This window comes from Xenopus laevis, chromosome 1S (genome assembly GCF_017654675.1).
Source record: "Xenopus laevis strain J_2021 chromosome 1S, Xenopus_laevis_v10.1, whole genome shotgun sequence".
In the NCBI taxonomy this organism is placed as follows: domain Eukaryota; kingdom Metazoa; phylum Chordata; class Amphibia; order Anura; family Pipidae; genus Xenopus; species Xenopus laevis.
Window position 1 is genome coordinate 45,103,972 of NC_054372.1, and position 22,594 is coordinate 45,126,565.

At 35.3% G+C, this 22,594-nt stretch overlaps 1 protein-coding gene across 2 annotated transcripts in view; it reads right to left on the minus strand.

The window, feature by feature from the left end:
* The window catches only part of fhip1a.S (FHF complex subunit HOOK interacting protein 1A S homeolog), a 76,505-nt gene that overhangs the window by 35,520 nt on the left and 18,391 nt on the right, over positions 1-22,594 (minus strand). For both annotated transcript variants that reach the window (XM_018243266.2, XM_018243267.2), the window contains 3 exons: positions 16,153-16,389; positions 7,866-8,492; positions 3,114-3,272 (listed from right to left, as the gene is read on the minus strand). In XM_018243266.2, the coding sequence (XP_018098755.1) occupies positions 3,114-3,272; positions 7,866-8,492; positions 16,153-16,254 (888 nt within the window). In that variant the 5' untranslated portion in view covers positions 16,255-16,389. The remainder of the gene's footprint in view (positions 1-3,113; positions 3,273-7,865; positions 8,493-16,152; positions 16,390-22,594) is intronic.

Genomic DNA, 22,594 nt, shown 5'->3' on the forward strand with positions numbered 1-22,594 from the left:
GTTTTCATTTTTTATTTGTGGCCTATTCTTTTTAGCGGTCTATTCTGTTTCAGTGTGTACCTTGCGTTCTGTTTAAATCCTAGATATTGACCTCAGCTTTTTTTTTTCCTGCTTTTGCTTGTCCTCTTCTTGTCCTCACCCGTAGGTTAGTTCTTGGTTTCCTGTTATTTTCTGTATTGTACCTTTTGGGGCCATCACGTAAAAACTCAACACAGGACACCAATGATCTATTTCCTTCAATAAGTCTGACACGGCAGTATTCCATGATATACAATTGCAAAAAATTGTTTAATCTAAAGTCATTTGGCTGCAACATTAGGGATTGATGGGTTCCAGGAATTGTACAGTAGAGTACAATAGCACACACATTCTTCTCTTAAATACACTAAAGGTATCTAACATCTTAGCTGGACCTAACAGAATACTATCATACTTCAAGCAGTTCAATGGATTCATTTATTAAGTTTTAAAGCAGGACAGCACTGGCTTACTGCTAAAATCCATCAAAGTCATTAATAAAAGGCTAATTATCAGGTACAAAATGTCTTTGTGTTATTTAGAGGCATGTAAAAATAAGAAGCACATTTCAAGTAGATTGATGGTTTCCTCGGCAGAGTCAATGTTATTGATGTCAGTCTCAAAACTATTGCAGAGGTAACGTGCATGCAGAGAATTCTAAAATGACATGGTTAAAAAGTTATCAGGGAGCAAATTATTTTTCTGAAGGGATAAGGGCTTATCCTTGTTTACTAATTCTCCAGGCTACAATGGGATGGCAAAAAGAGAATAAATACATAACTTTTAACAGTTACCTTATGATAAGTAATGTTTCCGTTATATCAGTCCAGTAATAAAATATATTTATATCACTAATATGTTTACTGATTATATAAAATAGTCCAGATAGAACTGCTAATACTATGCTAATATGTCACAGAACTAAAAATAATAAAATTAAATATGCAGTTTAATAAAACAAAAAAAACATATGTCTTCCAAGTGTCCTTATTTTTCTAGTAAGGTTTCTTCCCATACAGTAATTTTATAAACCGGATTCACAGAAAAATATTAGTGATCAGGTTTGGAACACTATGCCACTTATACTGTTAGAGTATACCCTCTTTTTTAACTTAAGCTCAAAGAATAGAGTCTGCACAGAATATACTCTTTGCCTATTGTTTTTTTCTTGAGAATATGTATCCTTTTTGCTATTTTGTGCTCTAAAAAGGAAATAAAAACTCTTTCACTTCCTGGTTCTGCCAAAAAAGAGGAGTTTGACAGCTGTTCCTAATGTTAAAGCTTAACAAAGGCTGCAGCTTTTTTTTATTATACAGAGCTCATTATCTCCCATTAAAAAGCAACCTATTAAAGGAGAAGGAAAGTCGAATCCCACTTGGGGATGCCCAATGTTATGTACCCCCAAGTGATTTTATTTACTTACCTGAAACCCCAAGCCGGTGCTCATATTATGAGAAAACTGCACAGCGCGAGGTTATTTCAGCGTGCACCATGGAGCGACCCTCTTCTGACTTCTTTCTTTTTTTGTTAAAATTCGGCTTTTCGCTCTAATGCGCATGCACAGCCGCTAGAAGAAAGAAGATGCTGAAAGAGGATTGCTCTGTGGTGCTCGCTGGAATAACCCCAAGCCGGTGCAGTTTTCTGCTGATAGAAGCAAATACAATGAATGAATGCATGAATGAATGAATGCAAAGAAAAACAAAAACATTTTCAGTAGTGCCTTATTTTCAACACAAGTCCTATTTATTGTACTTGTAACATTTAGTAAAGGTGTATATAGGTGTACGCTGCCCCTTTAAACATAATTCTTGTACAACACAAATGCCAATTCTATATTCAATAACCATCTAAATGGGCAATATGCTTACATATAAATGTTCCTTTTAATTTTAATACCAACTTGAACTGAATATATTTCCAGGTAAATATTGAGTAATAATAAATCCTAAGCACTGCTTTCTGAAATGTTGTTACAGAACTGAATCATTAATCTCACAGCAACTTTCAAATGTTCTTTAACACAGAAAAGCCTTCATGATAATTTATGTATCTCATTCCTGAGGGGGAAAGACTTACTATTAATTATGTTACAACTGCCCAATTTTGTATACAAACTATTTATAAATAATCAACAGACAATTTTTCATAACTTACCCACATTTTGTTTTTCTCTTATATGTAAAACTTTAACTGGGCGTACATGTTTGTTTGGTGTTAGACTAAAGACATTTGTTGAGCACTTTGCAAGACATGGCCACCCAGGTAGTGGGCCAAGATTGGGTGCTTTATCAGTCAATGCAAGCTATATTGTTTTGCTACTAGGCCAATGATTGGACCACAATGTGCAGACTCCATAAACAGCCCAATGTAATCCTTTCCAGATGGGATTTCAAAGTCAGTCTGATTGACAACTTCTGTTCACCCCCATACCAGATATTGGTCAGGAAGGCAATTGCAGTTATGGAAGCAGCAACTGCTTATGGTTAATTACTGTCACATTATAAAGGGATCTGAAGTTTATACCGTATATACCCTGTAGGGTTATTTGTCCATGTATTCGCTTTAGGTTAGGCAATTTTAATCTTAATGCCTGACTCTATGGGCTGCATGGCACCTTGGGTCAGAATGTCAGTCTATCAGAATAGAAATGTATATGGTGATGCTCCTTCTCAGTGTAAGGATTAAAACTCTGGGCTGCACTGGTATTTATCTGGATTCTTCTATACTGAGCCACTTGAGGCTCTCTAAGCTCAGCTTTGATAAAACATTTTACATTTTTTAGGTATGCAGTGAAAACTTTCCAGTATATATACATGTGACCTTTTTTAGGTTAATATCTAGTAATCTAGATATTACCTCCGACTTTTCATTCAGTCCAATTAGAATCTTGACACCTACGTCTTCATGCGACTTGTCGCATGCGTTTTGTCACCGGGCGTCGATCCGATGAAAAACGCTTGTGGAGTTCTACACTAAGTTTATACTTAAAGGCCTAAACACCATTATCAGGGGCAGGTTCAAGAGAAACATTTAATCCCCAGAAGTGCTATTGAATTGACATTCCATATGAATGAAATGCTAAATTCTCTTTTTACCTGTATTACTGCATTGCAGAACTCTAGTGAATTCTGGAACTGAATGAGTTCAGGAATCTGTAGACAATCTTCCTTCAGAAGACAATGCCACTCCTCCCCTTTGTCATCTAGCTTTGTGGGTAAAGAGGAGTAAAGGCCACTAAGTCCTGTGGCAAGAACCTGTGAACAGTGAGATAGGATAATATTACCATCAGCCTTCAAGACAAAAACAGAACCAGCACATATCCATATAATCAAGGTCTAATAAGTTCCATATAATGAGGACACCCAACATTTAAGATATATATATATATATATATATATATATATATATATATATATATATATATATATATATATATATATATATAATTCGGTATAAACTGATTATAGATGAATTCCAATTTTTCAATCACTATACTGTGATCTTCCTCAGTAGTAATTCTATAGTTGGAATCCTTATAATAAATCATCATCACTGATCTTGTTGAGTGTGGTACTCTAGGAAGAAGTCAGCAAGCACTCCGGAAACCTCTTGTAGTGAGTAAAAGTTATTGCTTTATTTCAAAATACATTAAAACCATTGCATCCTGACGCGTTTCGTATCTAAGCGATACGTAGTCATAGGCTGAGTCATAGGTTGAGTGTGGTACTCTGATTAGTTCTACCTTCACCCAGACTTTATGTTAATGTTCCCTCATGTGTTTATAAGTTCAGATTTCCTTTAACACATAAATATATATACCTATGTGTTGAAAGAACAGGTCTTATTCTGGTCAAAAAGATTACCTTAGTGCAAAACCAACATTTCGTCCTTTCTCAAGCTGCAAAAAATATATACTCTCCAGATGTGCAAAGATTATGCAAAATTCTTCTTGTATTATTTATTTTTTACTCCCCAGTGTGCCCTTTTTTCAAAATTCAAAGTTGAAAAGAAAATCATGGTGGGTTAAAAAGTGATCATAAAATAAAACTTTTCTGTTAACGTTAGCTGCTTAATGTTTTTATGGAATCAGTATCTACTCCTCTTTGTGTATAATATACTTGTGAAGCAAGTGGCCACTGCTTTTAATTTTGTAATGTGCCTGGGGTGCCTGTACCCACTGCGTTCACTGTAAATCTGTTTAGGACCACATAAAAATAGTGTAAAACGCAGGGAAACTTAAAATCAGGGTATTTAAAATTGAGGTTTCACTGTAGGAGTAATCGTTTTCTTCTACCATGAGCAATACAGTATGTATAAATACTGTATATTGTGCTTGTGGAGTTCCAGTTTAAACTGTATTGTTTATATTTTGTTGCCTTGCAAACAGCCACTGTAACCATATCCAGTATAATAAAGTCAAAGGCAACTGAACAGTCAAAGGTTTTTTTTCCACGAAAAACTCTAAGGGGCAGATTTTTTAAGGTTTGAAATGAAAATTTGAATTTTCAAATTTTTTTTTTTGGTCAAAACTCTCAAATCCTATTTGTGAATTATCAAAACTCGATTGAACCAGTCGAATTGCTGTATAAATCAATGGGAAATGTCCAGGGATCAATTTGGTGATGTTTGCAGCCTTCCTGACATTCGAGTATTTTTTAGGAGAAAAAACTCATATCAAGTTTTTTAGATTCGATTTGAGTTTTCGGGTCGATTCAATTCGTCTGAGCTGAGAAAATTTGTTAATAAATTTGATAGGTCGAATTCCGAATTTATGGGAGTTCATGGTTTTAAAAAACTCACATGAATTTGAAATTTGACCCTTTATAAATGTGCCTCCCCACGTCCAGTTGCCTTTGACTTAATTCTGCTATACACTGTATATCATGACCTGGATAAATAAGAATCTTCATAGACATATAGCGCTGTAATCTTTTGCGGATTTACAGTCAGCAAATAAATAACAGAAATTACATGAAAAAAATAAATGTTAGCAGCTGAAAAAACATCAATATGTTAAGTGGGCTACATGAGGAACCTTAGTGAAGCCTTTGCATTCATTGATGGAAACATTTGCATATATATGTCCACTTTTCCAAACTGAAAAGGCACTCATTACCAACACACTCCAGAATCACAGCCCTTGTACAATACAAACACTCCTTCCAAATGCCAACAGTAAGATCACTGCATCACTTAATTAACATTCCCAGCAGCACTTTGTCGATTTTAGTCAAATTGGGCTGCATCATTTAAGGACTATGATATAGAGATTCTAATCACAATGGAACATATTAATTCTCAATCGCAGAGAGTGAGCCATTCTCCTTTTAAACAGGCAATAATCCTCTACCAAGGACAAAGATTTCTCTCTTACTTATGCAAAAAAGTGCAAGCAAACTAATAAGACACGGAGTCATTTGTGTTCAGTGTAAGCAACTGCAGGGCAAAACAAGACCACCATTAGAAATGTTTAAGTTTAATATTGAAACTTAGCTATAAATCTTATTTGCTTATTTTTAGCTTTAATGTAACCTACATATTAGGTTTATTGTATGTTAATACACAAGATTTTATTTTACTTTGCTTCTATTAATCCAATAATTTTAGTTGTAGAAGCATTGACTAAAAACGTAAAGGGGCAGTATTAGTACACTTTAATTCAGCATAGATTGGACTGTTTTTAAAGGGATTCTGTCAAGATTTTATGGTATAATTTTTATTTCTAAATTACACTGTTTACACTGCAAATAATTCCCCATGTAAAATGTCATTCCTAACCCAACAAGTGAATTTTTTTGGTTGTAATATTGGTGTGTAGGCAGGTGTGTATTGCTTTCAGGCAGGCTATTGTATCACCTACTCAATTTAACTGAAGATTTTGCAGTGGGACATGATTTTTTACTATTGAGTACTGTTCTTATATCTACCAGGGAGCTGTTATTGGGGTATCTTCCCATTGTCCTGCTGATGGGTTGCTGGGGGGGAGAAGGGAGGGGTGATATCACTCCAACTTGCAGTACAGCAGTAAAGACTGACTGAAGTTTAACAGAGAACAAGTCACATGACTGGGGGCACCTGGGATACTGACGATATGTCTAACCCCAGGTTAGATTTTAAAATTATATTTAAAAAAAATCAGTTTTCTCTTTTGAAAAACAGATTTCATTGCAGAAGTATGGAGCAGCACTATTAACTGATTTTTAAAAAACATGCAATTTTAAAAAAACATATTTCACCATGACAGTAACCCTTTAAGAATGCATCCTGCTTAATAATTTCATTCAAAGAAATAACTAGCAGATCATTGTTTTTTTTTACTTCCTCCAAGGGGATAGTGCAGCCTGGGGCCACACAGCCTAGGGACACCCGTCCAGGAAATCAGGCGCTGTGGGGGGGTACTCTTTATACGAAGGCTTTATCTTCAGATAAATTGATAGAAGTAAGAGGATTGTCTATGGTTGATAGGACTGAAAGTGCATACATCCTTACCCAAAGGGGGGGAACCTAGAATGCATTATAATCATGTGAGTAGGCTATTTACCCAATTTTTATTTTTATACTGAACAAGCTCCTCATTTCAGGTACTCGTACAAATCACTGCTCCGTCACAGGCCACAAGAAAGGTACGATTTTAGTGTGAGTATTTTTAATGCCTCTGAAATGGAACATGGCAGCATTATATCAGAATATAACTTTGTATTAACATGCAGCATTTCTCTCACAGCTCCTTCAAGGAGTGGAATTACTTATTGATGGTTTCTGCTTTTGACTACTGCAGTTTCTATGGAGATTTCTGATGGCAAATTTATTCTAACTGTGGGCAAGGCATTAAGTTACAAGAAGGATGGAAGATGAACATTTCTAAGGAAAAAGGTGAAGATGTATTCTGGTAATGTTTCCTTCTGAAGATTGAAGTTAGCATTCACATGCATTTCAGGGAGACAGATTTTCTCAATTTACCAAGAAACTAATGGGAAAATGAAAGGGCCTAGCTCAATTCCACACCCTACAGCGACTCTGATATTAAAAACTGATTGCATATAAATAAGTGTGCTGGTTCCTTAACAGGTATGTGTACAAAGGTTCCATTCTCTGATGCTTATACAATCTTTGCCAGAACTTTTTGTTAATTGCAAAGAAATGGACTTGTATTTGATGCTAAAAGGTATTTTGAACAGTTCAGTAAATAAAGTAATTTTAAACATTTTAGCATGTCTTTCAAATTCTTTTATGAGCTGATTATTTCAATGAAACATGTCATGAACAAATTGGTTACTTCTGAGGCATATAATTTTGGAGAGAAATAAAACAGAAGACTTCAATTCTGCATAAGAATCATACTGCTTTATGATTTGTAAACCTGCATAAATATCCGTCAGCGGATACAAAATTAGGGAGAAGAGTGATGGTGGGGCAATGTAGGTGAAAAAAAGTCACCTGAGGAAAGGTTCTAATCTTGCATCATGGCAGGAGCAGCCCTGCTGCCAAAGGAATAACACTATGAAAAAAACACAAACCTATTTTCAGAGGTGACTGAACCCCTGTTAAGAAGCTGCACTACTGCATCTAAACTTTGAAGCTTTGTATTGCTGAGTTCCATATCGTGATAATAACTGATAACGTGAGCAGGCTTCTTGTTTGTAATGTACCCTCAAAAACAAACACATAAGTGATTGTTTTAATGGAAAAGAATCATTTAACTTGTTTATTTGAATGTGCATACTTTCAGAAATATTTTCTGACAATGAAATCTATGAAAAAATGGAAGACATTTGTTATTATATATGAAAAACTCTATTATTCTAAGCCACACTGTTTAAGAGTCCAGCCACTTTAAGATAACTTACCGGGCAGAAATAGGTGCTCTCGACTATGTGTTTAGCAACAACGTTATTCTCAGCAGACAAAGACATGATGAACAGCAAAGCATCCCGAGCCTGTTGCCCCACTGTGCCTTCTCTATGGATAAATGGTATTAGGAGAGAGAAAATAAGGAAATTGGCAGCTCCTTGGTCTTCACTAGTGTGGAAAAACAGTTCTAAGATGGATGGATCTTTGGCAAGGATTGAGCAGAGCTGATTAAGAAGGACAGCCAGTTTTGTCTCCACCACTGGAGTAGATGTACCAGAGCAAGCACTTAGCAACATCATCAGAGGTTTCAGAATAGGCTTGTGATGAAGCAAGGGCTGATGAGACTGAGTGACCAATAACTCATACATCTTGAGCTGCTCATGCTTGGTTTCATCTGTAAATTCTCTCCTAAGGCTCCACAAGAACAGCTTTTCCATAATATTCTCAGACACAACAAATTCCAGAATTGGTCCCATGGCAGCATCCTTTACTTCTTCCTCAATTAAAAGAATCAGCATATGTTCAACATAATTCTGTACGGCACTCACTTCATCAGCAGAAATTGGTTTACATTTGGTCTGAGTATTCTTAAAAGGGTCATGGCTTTCTAAAATACGCTGAACCTTGAAATAAAAGAATAATTAGATATATAGAGGTAGATCAAGTCATTGTAAAAATAGAAAGTGCTTTAAACAAAAAAGTGCCATAATCATAATGATCTTGTATTAACTATACTTTTTATTAATCATGAAAATTGTGTGGTTTTTGTAATTTCTTGAGTTAAAAAGGGCAAAGAATTGAAGCTAGTCCATGTTTGGTCCTCGTGAGTTAGACTACCAGTATAAAATCTCCTCTCTTCACTGTTTGACAGGTTTGTAAGCATATGTCTATTATGCAGGGATATCTGTGCACTTGTAATATAATTATCTATTTCAAGTACTTTTATTTATTTCAATGTGCAAAAATCTCAAAGGTAAGCCATGCCAAGTGAGATTCACAAAAAGTCAGGGATAATTTGTTCTGTATTACAAAATCAGCTCATGTGCTTATTGCCAGATTTTTTTTCAGCATGACCATAACTGAAGAAGGAACTGGTGAAGTAGACCACGAGGGAAGTGTAAGGAGTGCAGGCCAGGGCGAGTTATATCATGCACTGAGCATGGATCAGATTTTAAAGAGAGCAGGGGTCAGATCCATATTGCCAATATAGCTGGGCAGTGAGTAAGGCAGGTCTTCCCTTCTGGCATTCTAAAAAGCATCCTCTTAATACTCATTAGACAGGTAATCACGTTAAAAATCCACCTTCTTGTAATTATTTAAAATCCAATCTCCCTATAATGAAAAAGCAAGATTCATTTAAAACCAAAGAAATCTTGTCATTCTTTAGCTACTGATATAGTTAGCACATACAGTAATGAAACACAAGCATGTGGCACACAGTACAGATGTATCTATTTAAGAAAGATAATTTGCATTCCTGTTCCTGTGCCAGATCTTCTGACACTCTTTTTTCCTTAATTTTGCTCTAATAAGATGGTGTCTGTTGACTCACTTCTCACATATCTGAGGATGAAATACCCAGAACTTATGTTAGCAATCAAGTTTAAAAATGTACCAGGTGAATATCCTGTAAGAATAATGCTAATGAGTAGGGTTTGACACAAATCTGTTACTGTAAACTGGTGAAAAAACTGCAAATCTGATACATTAATAAAGAATAATATCAGTACTGACACACATTTGATAAGAACAGGAGAAAAATCTGCCTGCATCACGCTCATACCTTATATTTTTTTTAACCATCCACTTATCCAAGATTAAAATACATTGCATTAAATAAACAAAGTAGTCTTTTAAAACTTAAGGTTTACTTTAATGGGTGAGCATAAACATAGTTTAAAAAGAAGCATAAATACATTTCTTACCAAAACTGATGCATTTTTGTATTTATAATGAGACCAAATGAAAAAAAAATCCCACTTCAACTTCCAGCATCCAGATCTGACCTTGTGTCTCAGAAATAAAGAAGAGGCCATATTTTAAATCATTCTACTTCAACTTTTCCTACTAACCCCACGCATTCTCGAGAAACTGCCAAGCAGGCTGTGACATTTGAAGTGGGTTGCAGGCATCAAGGAGGGCAGTTTAATTAATAGGGTTTGTGCTGAACATACTTTTTGGTGATTGGTTTTACCACAATAGGTTTTTGTTCTTGATATAAACAGAACAAACAGGGAGATAGAAGCTACTCTATGTTTGATCCTTGAGAAGTAGCTAATTAGTGTAGAACCCACCTTCTTTCACCATCTATTGTGGCTTTTTTATTTACCCTGCAATGAAAAAACATGTGGCTTCAGTCTCCCGGTTTGGCTTAATAAATATCAAAATCCCCATACATAAAACAAAGTCAAAAAGCATGTTCAGTACAAACACTATTCATTGCACTCATGTTGAAAAGGGGACATACGTCAAACTGAAAAGAGTATATATGACAAACTGAGTTGTCTGCTACTAATAGTGATGGGTGAATTTGCGGCGGTGCACTTCGCCGAAAAATGTGTGAATTTCCCGCGAAATTCGCGAAATGGCGAAGAATTTTCGTCCGTTTTTGATGCTGGCGTCCATTTTTTTGCCGCAAATTTGCGCCTGCCGAATAAATTCGCCCATCACTATGCAGTCCTACAATTGTCTTGGCTGTTTTATGCAGGCTTGGGAAATTACTACACTTGGTATTATTTCATACTGTTCTAAAAGCATACAAATATTATAATTAATATCCACTTACAACTAAGAGCAAAGTTCGATTAAACAGGTAGCATATATAATGCACAGTTAGTAAGAACCTGAAAAGAGAGGAAGGATGTTCCCACCCAGAAACCTTTCAGTCTATAGTAGAACCTGATCTCAAGTATTTTACAGAGGACTCAGGGTAAAAGCAGGGCTCCCAGCTGTATTCAATTCAATTTGTTTAAATCATATTGTAATAATAATTTATAAAGAGCAATAATAAGAATAAACTTGATTCCTGGGCATTGAATAATGGGATGACATTCCTGCAAACTTTAACTAAACATGGACTGCAATCAAACTGTTTAACAGGTTCTTATTTAGTGTACTTGAGATTTGGAATATGCAGTTGGACTGACAAATGATAAACCTTATGATCACATGCATCTCCTGTCAAGAATTCCAATGCTAAGTCTTTCTGCTGACTACATCTTTCTATACTAGGTGTTCCTGGAAGTTGCAGTGACCAAAATCTGCAAGGCCCATCCACTGTTACTGCTCTATATACTTTAGGTGATATCTATACTTACTGGATGAGACAAGTTCACACCAGATTTACAACAATCAATCACCACTTTGTTCTGATCAGTCTACTACATTTAAGACATTAAAACAAAGATCTTATTGGCAGCTATGGGTAACTTCAATAAGGCAATTTAGAACACATATCAATATCTTAGAGCCAGCAACTGTATTACAGGGTGTTCATTTTAAAGTGGTCTGATTTATTTATCCCTCTTAAAAGACAATTTCTAATGAGTGGAACAAGGCTTCTTGCATGGTAAATCTAAGCAAGCATCCCTCCACTGTTCAAGACTATGTTTCCCTATCCCCATTAAGAAACTTGCCAGTCCACATAAGTCCAGGTGCTTCTTGGTGCTTAATGCCCTGAAAGTTTTACTAGTTCATCTTCCTTAGAGAATAGCTCAAACACATGGAGCCAAACAATATGTCTAGAAATTACTTTTTACATACTTTTTCCCAAACTTGAATGGGATAAGCATGCAATGCATCGGTGTACTACAGCACTTTAAAGGCAGCTTAAAATGGTTGACTAAGCCTTTAACAGTTAGTAATGTAAAAACTGTAATTACATGAAGAAATGGATGAATGGATGCTTTATAAAATTTTAACTCTATATAAAGTATAGAAAATATATTTTGGCATTTAGTAGAGAAAGAATAGATGAACATACTGATATGTTATTTTTTTTTCTTACATGTTATCATTTCATCACACATTTCTTCTGTTTATTTGCAATATTGGATGTATAATTTGGTTAGAAACTGCAATATATAATTAAGTGATCCATGCAGTATACAGGGACTCTTCATCGAATTTCCAAAAGTGTTTTCTACCCACACAGGCACAACTTGTGCAACTCTGATAATGACTCACTACAGTGGCCATTGTTCTTCAGGTAAGAGGAATGAATCATGGCATGCTATGCTGTTGTAAAGGGGATACATGCTTTAAAACAATATTCTCCTACAGCCCACACGGCAATTAATAAATGATTTATTTGTCCACACAATTGCATTAAATCCTTTTAAATCCCACAATTATTTAATATATGGGCTATGCTGTCTGTGAATTAAATGAGAGAGGAGTTTTTATTTTCACCCTTCATCTGAATACCTGAACAATGAGAGTGCACCTTAAAATAAAATAGAGCAATGATCACTGTACAAAGGGTGCAGGTCCTGTGCTCTCCCTTCAAAGGCATGCAAAGCTATGAATCAACAAAAGTGTAACATAGAAGAAAATGTTGTGATATCTCTCTGGTTATAGGGAAGCTAAATTATAATAATTATAAGTAATAATTCAGTTCTGGATTTCTTTTAGTGCTAATTATAAAAATTGACAAGTGAAATGGCATGGAAATAGCACAGGACTGTTGTATGAGCCTGCACATCTGTCACTCAGAGGCCTGGCCACCCTCCTGGTGTTAAGCTGGCCATAGACACACAGATCCTAGATCGAGGATTCGTACAATTTTTGGATCGTGTGGAGAGTGCCGACGTCTTTCGTCCAGCGGAGATCGGTCATTTTGGTCGATTGGACAAGTTTGATTTTGACCCGACCGATCCCGCCGGAGCCCATTGCACATAGTAATCGGATGAGCGGATCTTTGCGTCTATGGCCACCTGTATTCTATAGCAGTTAAGCTGAAATAAATCTGCAAAATGCCTTAGACAAATGGAAGAAAGTTGGACAAACAGCAAGCTACAAAAATAAACTTTCTGTACCCAAAATGACCAAAATGGCCTTACTTAATTTGTGGATCATGCAGATATTCCCCCTATGGCCCTGTAACAAGCTATGGTTAGTTCTCATCAGAACAAAACCCTGGAAATAGCTTGTTAGCTGCTGGACATGTGGTTACTCAAAAGGAAGAACTATAAAGTGTTGGGTGAAGTAAGCCATAAGATGCAAAATAGCTGTACAAATATTATAGTATAAATATAAAGTAAATTAAAGTAACAGCTTCTTAAAAAAGGTAATTCAGGTGTCTAATAGGGCCAGAATGGTAGGTGTATCTTCAGCATTCAAGCAAGTTGATGTTTAACGGGGTTTCTTGCAATTATTACACCAGTCACAATTTTTAAAGCTTATTGGGAAAATTAGAATGTCAGCCAGCATATTAATCTGATTAATCCATTCAAGATTCCTCATACATATGCAAGCAACTGGGAGGTATGATCATGGATAAAATTCCAAATCAATATGTTATTTTTTATGCAATAACATTTTTTTAATCACAATCACAGTTTTTCAATCTAGTGACTTTTGATAAATATGCCTTATAGTATTGCCTCAAAGTTAAAATAAAATAGAAATGTATACTGTCACTGAAAAAACTGTGGCTGAGACAAGCAAATAACCCCTTGACTGTTAATTTGGCCAAATACATGGTCACATGTCCCATATCTACATGAGATTTGTAGACATATACAATTATGCTTTTAAAAGAGTTTTACTAAATTTAATTGAAATGACTATATGACTCCTTTAAGCCCATCAGTCAGACCAAACTAGAATCCATGATTTGACCTTATTTATTATTAAAAAAAGCACAATTTAATCAGTTCGGGAAAAACTCCAAAAAATCTTATTGTTCGTTGTTTTTTTTTAGTTTTTTTCCTGACTAGTAGTTCGTGATTTTTCCCAAAAGCCATAAATTTAAGTATTTTTGCCTGAAATGTCCAAAATAGTCTGATTTTCAGGCTAATTCCAGAGCAGATCACAGAAATTTCTGAATAGAACTTCCCATTGACTTATATACAACCTTGACAGGTCCTAGATGCCGGATTTTTTGATTCTGACTTTTTGCAGCATCGGGTTTATTAAATTGCGAAAAGTTCTAGTTTTTTTTTCCACTAAAACTTCGGATTTTATAGTAAAAAAAAACTCGGTTTTTGCGAGTTTTTGGCATTCAGACTTTGATAAATAACCCCCTTAATGATTATCTGTACCCACCCGCTGTAGGACAATAGCATTCCACACTGGTATATAGTGGTACTGTAATGAAGGAGCTATTATTAGTGTTTCTTTTCAATGTTAAATCATCTTTTGCCCTACTGTCAAATCATGTTTGTTTTGCCATATGAGAATCATTCAGTTCTTCAAAATGAACCTTCTGTAAATGAACCACAACAACATCTGTTGTTTTATATCTGAATTATTTCCGCTACCACTGTACATATAAGCCCATGTCTGTCCTCTTTCGAGAAGCACTATTTATTACTTGTTTACCTAATGTACTCCTGTGCTCTTGGCAAATTAAGTATTCATACTACTCCTGTAAAGCTTCTGAAAGATCACAGAATTAGGAGACAGCTGGGAAAAAAACAAAAGAGACCCTGCTATGATGTAGAAAGAAGTGTTTGTTTAATTATAAAACACAGCACAAGCTGTTTATTGTGAATGTACCTTTGACATACTCTGCTGAGAAGCAAGCCATACTAGTAGAAATCTAGAAACAAAACATTGATACCACTTTCCTCAAAATGCTAAGATTTTTAAAGAAACTGTAGTTCCAGTATGTCATTGCACACCTCACCTTGATGTGTGCAGCCTAATTAATTGTATACAGATTACCAGTGTATTGCTCTTCTAGTACAAGGCAATACTTGTACTAAAATCTAAATTGTAATGGGGATACCTTCAAACTGAATGTTGTATCAACTGGTGTTTTATGCCTTTGGCAAAATATACTATATAAAATCAACTCCTCAAAAGGTCCACAGCATATGATACAGATGTCTAGGCCTTAGATGCCAAATAAGTATTAGTGTGGTATTCACAAAGAAGTACAAGCATGCCTGTGCCATGGATTCAGTTTCTGGATTTTGGGAAAGTCTATAGAAAATCATGAATTGTGTGGCAACGAGAACTCTGTGTCATGTGGTGCAGAAATAGTTACATTAAGTCTGCCCTTGTAGGCCAGCCTATGAGCAAGCGAGACAGAAGAAACATATCTATGGTAGAAACAGCCCACTATAGCTAACAAATGTTTGGAGATATGTTAAATCTTCTCATCCTCAACTTCCCACAGTTGAACTGAAGGAGCTGCTCGGATGAGTAGTGAAACGTCTTCAATAATTGCTCAGCTAGTCCAGTTGTTTTTAGATTTACCTGTACTAGATATACCATGACCTGGATGAATGAAAATCTTCAAAATCTTCATAGTCATATTCTCATCCTCAAGTTTCCAGTTCTGTGTAAACCTCTTTGCATATATGAGTACATTTGTGCATTTTCTGCTAATAGCTCAAATCTACATTAAACTGAATTATTTCAAAATAATGTATTTTCATTTTCCATTGTGCCAAGCTTTCTTGTCTAATTGCTACTCTGTCATAGCTCAAAGTGCTGCAGTATAGAATGAGTTTATGAAAGGATCTATTAGTTTTGTAAATGGAGTTGTGTTCTTTCCCGTTTGGAAACAAGAGGGGGGGGGCAGACTGCATGGATGGTAGTGTGATGGCATTTAGGTACGAACTAATGATGTCAAGAGGGCAGGGCAATGACATGGTGGTCAGTTATTGGTGAATTTAGAGTTTTGTTCGGGTTTTTGAGCTCTAAAACCTGGACAGCCACTTACGGAACTACACAGCCCAAGTGAAAGCCAGACTGTCTGGTTTCAAATCTTACTGTTAAGACTGTTTCTACTCATGTCTCTTAGCAGTGATGGCAATGGTATCATGTCTGTCTCTGTGCAGATATGGTAGATTCAAGCTCAAAAATACACATGCGCAATTTTAAGCAGAAAGGTGACTTTTTTTAACAAAACTACGGTAAATGGAATGTTTTCCTTTAATCACATAGTCATTGTCATTGGAAAGAAATGTTTTGAAGACATGTTTCTGAGATTGGAATTATAGCTTGACTCTGCCTAGTGATCCAGAAAATGTTCTTTTCTAAATCTAGAAAAAATAGTACCAAAATTAGCAGGGTTTTATTAAAGAAAAAAGATGTTTACTATCAAGTCACCTGATTCCAGTGGTTCTTGAAGACCATAGTGCATGTCTCTGAATCTGCACCGTGCAGTTTTACAGGCTTCAGTCTGTTGCTGGCATGTAGGCTCTGAGACATTTTGTCTGTCTTGTTTTTGCCCCTTCTTACAAGGCCTGTTTTTCTAAGTCATGTCCAACCTGTTTTCAGAACAAACGGTCTGGTTCTTCAGGTCATTGTCTGCTGAACGAATCTTTGAGAGGCTTCATCTCTGACCTGCATTGTTAACCATGGGAGAGAACATTTTCATTAAGAGGTTTAGGCTCTCATGCAAAATACTGATTTGTACGTACTCACAACGACCTTCAAGCCTTACAATGCAAACAGCAAGTTACTAAGCAACAGCGTAGTGCCACAAGTAGTATTAATAGACCGGAAATGTTTCTGTGTGAAAAATAGTTGCATTTACACAGTATACTTACATACTTTTATTCAATGTCAGAAGTAGAAAATCACTTGTGTGGCAGCTTGCAGGGAAGGACACAGAGGTTTTTTTGCTTTATCAATGGCCAGAAAAAGTATTTGTGTGGGATAGAAAGCAACTTTGCAACATACGTCATGTCTATTTATGGCATGCTTATTCACCTCTCTTTATGAAGTGCAGGTATGAAACTACCCTCATTGCCCTGCTTATTAATTATCACCCACTGACGCTGCAGTATAATAAGAGGGCAAATTTATCGCCAAGTGATATTTTTTTAATATGACAAAAACTGTGACAATAAAAGTTCAAAACAGCCCTAACTAGTGCGGCAGGTGCATAAGCAGTTTGATATATCAGGAAAGGAACACTAATTCTATCTCAGTAAAGATTGTAACACCTGTATCCTCTCTGCATACCTTAACACTTAGGGCAGATTTATTAAGGTTCTAATTGGAAATTCAATTGGATTTGGATTTTTGGTCAAAACTCACAAATTCGAGTTGGGAATAATCCAATTTGAGTTTTTAGGAGAAAAAACTAAATTTGAGTTAATTCAAATTTGATTCAAGGGTTTTTTTTTTACAAATACATAGTTTTCCTTAAATTTTAGAGGTATAAAAATGGTTTATAGTGCATTATTAACGTAACACTCTTTTGGTGTTTGTCCCAGAATCAGTATATTATTTACAGCTGGAGAAAAGAAATGAGGCTGAGAATCTCACAAATAAACAATTTAATAAATAGGCAACTTTACAATAATAATAATAATAATAATGATAATAATAATAATATTATCAATAATAATCAAGTCTATTTATGAAATTAATCATTACAGATCTTTTAAAAGTGCTGTCATTGCATTTCTTTTACGGTGCTATCCAGTTTTACCCACATTATGGGAAAAGATAAAGTCCAATATTAATTTTACAATATTGCAAAGTGTCTAAGAGTGCCTATAGAGTCTAATGACAAATTCTGCTGGAATGTGGCAGAATGTGGCAAGGAACAAGCAAATCAGTAACAGGATTACACATCCTGGGCCTTGCAGCCCCTTGGCCACTAAAAGCTGTCTACCTGTTCTGATATGTCAGAATATGTCAGGCTTACTAGAGTAGAAAAAAGAGGATTTGGGTAACAAGTGTCCTATACAAGAAAGTTCAGAATCTGCATGTAAAATGAGTAAAAGTAATGCATTAACAAAGCTTGGGAAAAGGTACAACATGTTACATTCATCTAATAATATTTTTATCACAAAAGAAAAGTTAAGGGCCAGTTAAACTGATACGGACATTAAAAATATCAATGTACATTAAAAGTTACCTATAGGTCATGCTGTTTTTTGTCGAGAAGTTTGTTTTTGTAAATAAGTTAGTTGAAGTTCCTAAACCTGACTGTTTGGCCAACCTGACTGTCCCATCTCAGCCTGTCAGTTTGTAATGCTAAAGGACTCCTGCTGCACCAATATGGCAGCCTCCTCACAGACGATCACAGGGAGACAGACAGGTAATGTAAAAGCATTGGGCAAATACTTTATGGCAAAATTATAAGTAGCATGCAAAGCCAATATTATGTTAGATGTAAAAAAGGAATAATTTGTCAGTATCTCTTTAATGGATACAGGTAATCTTTGAAGGTCTGGCTACAATGATGTTATTGTTCTAATAACAGTCTCTACATCTTGATGAGCTGGAAGGTGGATGGTGTATTGTAAATTACCAACACATTCCTAATGGTACAGCAAGAATGTGGTATCTCTGCCAAATAGTTCTGAGGCACTCGTCACTTTTGTCCTATTCCAGAAGTTGGTTTAGAATGTGTTGCTAATTGAAAATATACACCCCTGTAAGAACCACCAGCCAAAAAATCAGGGTGGTTGGCTGGCACAACTTCAAACACCCTTGTAGCAAAGCCCAAAGTCACTTGATGTAAAACTGTATGCCTGTCACACACACATTCAGAGCAAAGAGAAAAGGAATGAATAGCACGCTTTCTTTCTAGCATCTGGCAGGCTCATATTACAGCTTGATTCAATGATAATATCGCTGTTGGTCGATCAAGACATATTAAGGATTTATTTATAAGGTGTGAAACAAAGAAACATAATTCTATAATAAGGTTTACTGTGATCAGGTCCAACCGAAAAAAAGCCCTTGTTTTATCCTCTTGACACAGTTCACACTCACCATGCACACTACCACATTGTTTAATTTGTTATCAGAACATAACACAAAGCCTGTGACAAGGATAACATCGACACAAAAAGAAAACAGAAATGAAGTAGCACACAAGTAAATTAAAATAAAGAGGGAGTCTTGAGAACAAACACATTTTATATGATCTGTTGCACTGCAGAATTCTCTGCATGCTTTCTACTTTCTAGCAGAACAGGAACATAAAAGGAACCATTAGAAATGACAGCATTGTACCATACTTCAAGGATTTAATTGTGATTTTAAAAAATTAAAATGAATTAGTTCCAGCAAAAATGATCAGTATAAAGAACCTGCCTTTAAATTATTTAAATGCTATAGATGAAACAGAAATACAGCAAATTCCATCTGCTTTTTTTGTGCTTCTAAAACACAGATACAACCAGCAAGGAGTCTGTGCATGATACATAATAACAACACATTAACATAAAATGCAAGCTAATGCAAACTATACAGTATCAAGACACAAACTCAGTACTTTCTCAATCAATAGATATGTGCAACACTGGGCTACAATTCATACACTGAGCATTCCTTCTCTATATATATATATATATATATATATATATATATATATATATATATATATATATATATATATATATATATATATATATATGTATATATATATATATATATGTATATATATATATATATGTATATATATGTATATATATATATATATATATATATATATATGCAGTCCCACAGTACCAGCACTCAGACAGATGTTGCCAGTGGTGCACGATCAATAAATCGTATATAGTCTTATGAAGGATCAGCACACACTGTTCTGTAGTGAAGTAATAGTGTTTATTTTCAAACAAAACACATTTTTATCCGACGTTTCGGTCCCACCTGGGGACCCTTTTCAAGGATGAAAAAGGTCCCCAGGTGGGACCGAAACGTCGGATAAAAATGTGTTTTGTTTGAAAATAAACACTATTACTTCACTACAGAAAAGTGTGTGCTGATCCTTCATAAGACTATATATATATATATATATAAATATATATATACACACATATATATATACATATATATACATATATATCTGTAGTACTCTGTATTCAGACAAATACCATGTACATTTTAAAAAAATTATGCAGGTTATGAAAACTTTGATACAACAAATAAGGCTCAAGGGAATGCACAGGGCCAAAAAAGTGAAAGTAAAAGCAATATTTATTTGTTAAAGGAAAATTATATACAAATGCAGGTCTCTATAAAAATATATTGCATAAAACAATATAATAAAACCCTGCTTCACGTAAATTAACAATTTTTATAATAATATTCTTTTTTAGTAGTATGTGCCATTGGATAATCCTAAATAAAAAAAATCTATTTTAAAAAATAAAGGCCGTCTCCTGGTATCCTAGGATTCACGGTGTACACAAACAAATCAACCATGTTAGGTCACACGAGCCAATTAAACAGAGTTGTGTCTTTTGCTTCCACACTTCTTCCTGTTACAGTTACAGTTGTAGTATTTCTTGTCAGGTGATCTCTGAGGCAGCACACAGACCATCACAAAATGGTATTTGGCATTTTACTGGAGTTTTTTTCAGGCTCATCATGGGATATATGTTAGAAACTTTGATAAAGAATACATGATTGGCTTTATGGCAATTGGAATGTGAAATAGATCAAAGTCACAGAAGCCAGAAAATGGAGACCCAAATAAACAGATGAATTTATGTTAACTCCGTTAACCGTGAGAAGTTTCTTTTTTAAGTAATTTTTTTTTCATGATAAAAAGTCCCTAAATATTTTTGTGCAAATTCAGAGACACTGAAAATAGACTAAAACTTTGTTTAGAATCTGACAACCCTCCCAAAGCAATTGCCTGCTGAATGATACAATCAAAGGCCACAGTATATACATCTACAGAGTTTCCAAGAAAACTCTGTAGCACCTTAAAGTTTTTAAGACCCAACAGTAAAAGCAGTCCTAAGCACCACATTTTTTTTTATCTTTATTTAGGCTAAAAGCTGGAACACTGTACTGCGACTGGAGAAATATAATGGGTACTGTGTAGGACAGTTTAAAAATGTATCTGTGCCACTGCATATGTCACTGCACTGCCTAGTAGTAGGCCAGGGATAACAAAGGAGTTCAATTAGAAATGTCTGACAGCAGCTCTGTCAGCTGGGGATTTGTAGTTGACAACAGCTGGGGAGCTGCAAGTCTGATACTCCAGCTTTACATTTCGACAAATTAACACTGACATAAGAAACAACGTGGATAATTAATAAGTCAAGATTCAAACCCATAAATTAAGTGATTGTTTTTATCACTGCTGAACTGCCGCCAGCCTAAAATCCCCTTCAAATAATTAGCAGTTTGGTGAAAGAGATTTGCAGTAAATTACAGTATATCTGCCTGACATTAAATATGATGCGCTCAAAAAAGCAAAATTGTAACAGCTGAGTAATTCACCTATATTTAGAACAATGGCTGATCTAAAATGTTTGTTTTAACTCAATGGAAAAATGTTTTTTTTTTTTTATGAAATACATCAGTTTCGTAATGTATGATGTGATATGATGTATTTCGTAAAAAAACAAAAACATTTTTTCAAAATGAATCAGTTAATAGTGCTGGTCCAGCAGATGTATTTCGTAAAAAAAAAAACATTTTTTCAAAATGAATCAGTTAATAGTGCTGGTCCAGCAGAATTCTGCACTGAAATCCATTTCTCAAAAGAGCAAACAGATTTTTTTATATTCAATTTTGAAATCTGACATGGGGCTAGACATATTGTCAATTTCCCAGCTGCCCCAAGTCATTTGACTTGTGCTCTGATAAACTTCAATCACTCTTTACTGCTGTACTGCAAGTTAGAGTGATATCACCCCCTCCCTTTTTCCCCCCAGCAGCTAAACAAAAGAACAATGGGAAGGTAACCAGATAACAGCTCCCTAACACAAGATAACAGCTGCCTGGTAGATCTAAGAACAACACTCAATAGTAAAAACCCATTTCCCACTGAGACACATTCAGTTACATTGAGAAGGAAAAACAGCAGCCTGCCAGAAAGCATTTCTCTCCTGAAGTGCAGGCACAAGTCACATGACCAGGGGCAGCTGGGAAATTGACAAAATGTATAGCCCCATGTCAGATTTCAAAATTGAATATAAAAAAATCTGTTTGCTCTTTTGGGAAATGGATTTCAGTGCATAATTCTGCTGGACCAGCACTATTCACTGATTCATTTTGAAAAAAAAATTTTTTCCCATGACAGTATCCCTTTAATAGCGCTTCTCCAACAGAAGTCAACATTTTTGCTAAATTATTTTTTATATTTAATTTTGAAATCTGTCATGGGGCTAGACGTGTCACCTTCCCAGGTTCCCACATTCATGTGACTTGTGTTCTGATAAACTTCAGTCACTCTTTAATTCTGCACTGCAAGTTGCAGTTATATCACACACATCAATAGACCAATAGGACGGTAACAGGATAACAGCTCCCTAACACTTGCATTGTTAAAAATTATCCCATGCCCCACTAGTGGTATATGTAGTAATAGTTACATCAGTGACATGATGGCTGATTTAGTGAGTAAATGCAGTTATTACCAGTCCATACACATACGTAAGTAGAATTGCACTATTTCACTGGCCAAAATAGTCTGTATATAAGACACACACCTGCATAGGTAGCAGAAGATAAAAAATTGTACTACTTACCTATGCAACTCCTTCAAGGAAAAAAAGAAAACATTTGTTTGAGATATATATATATATATCTCAAACAAATGTTTTCTTTTTTTACTTGAAGG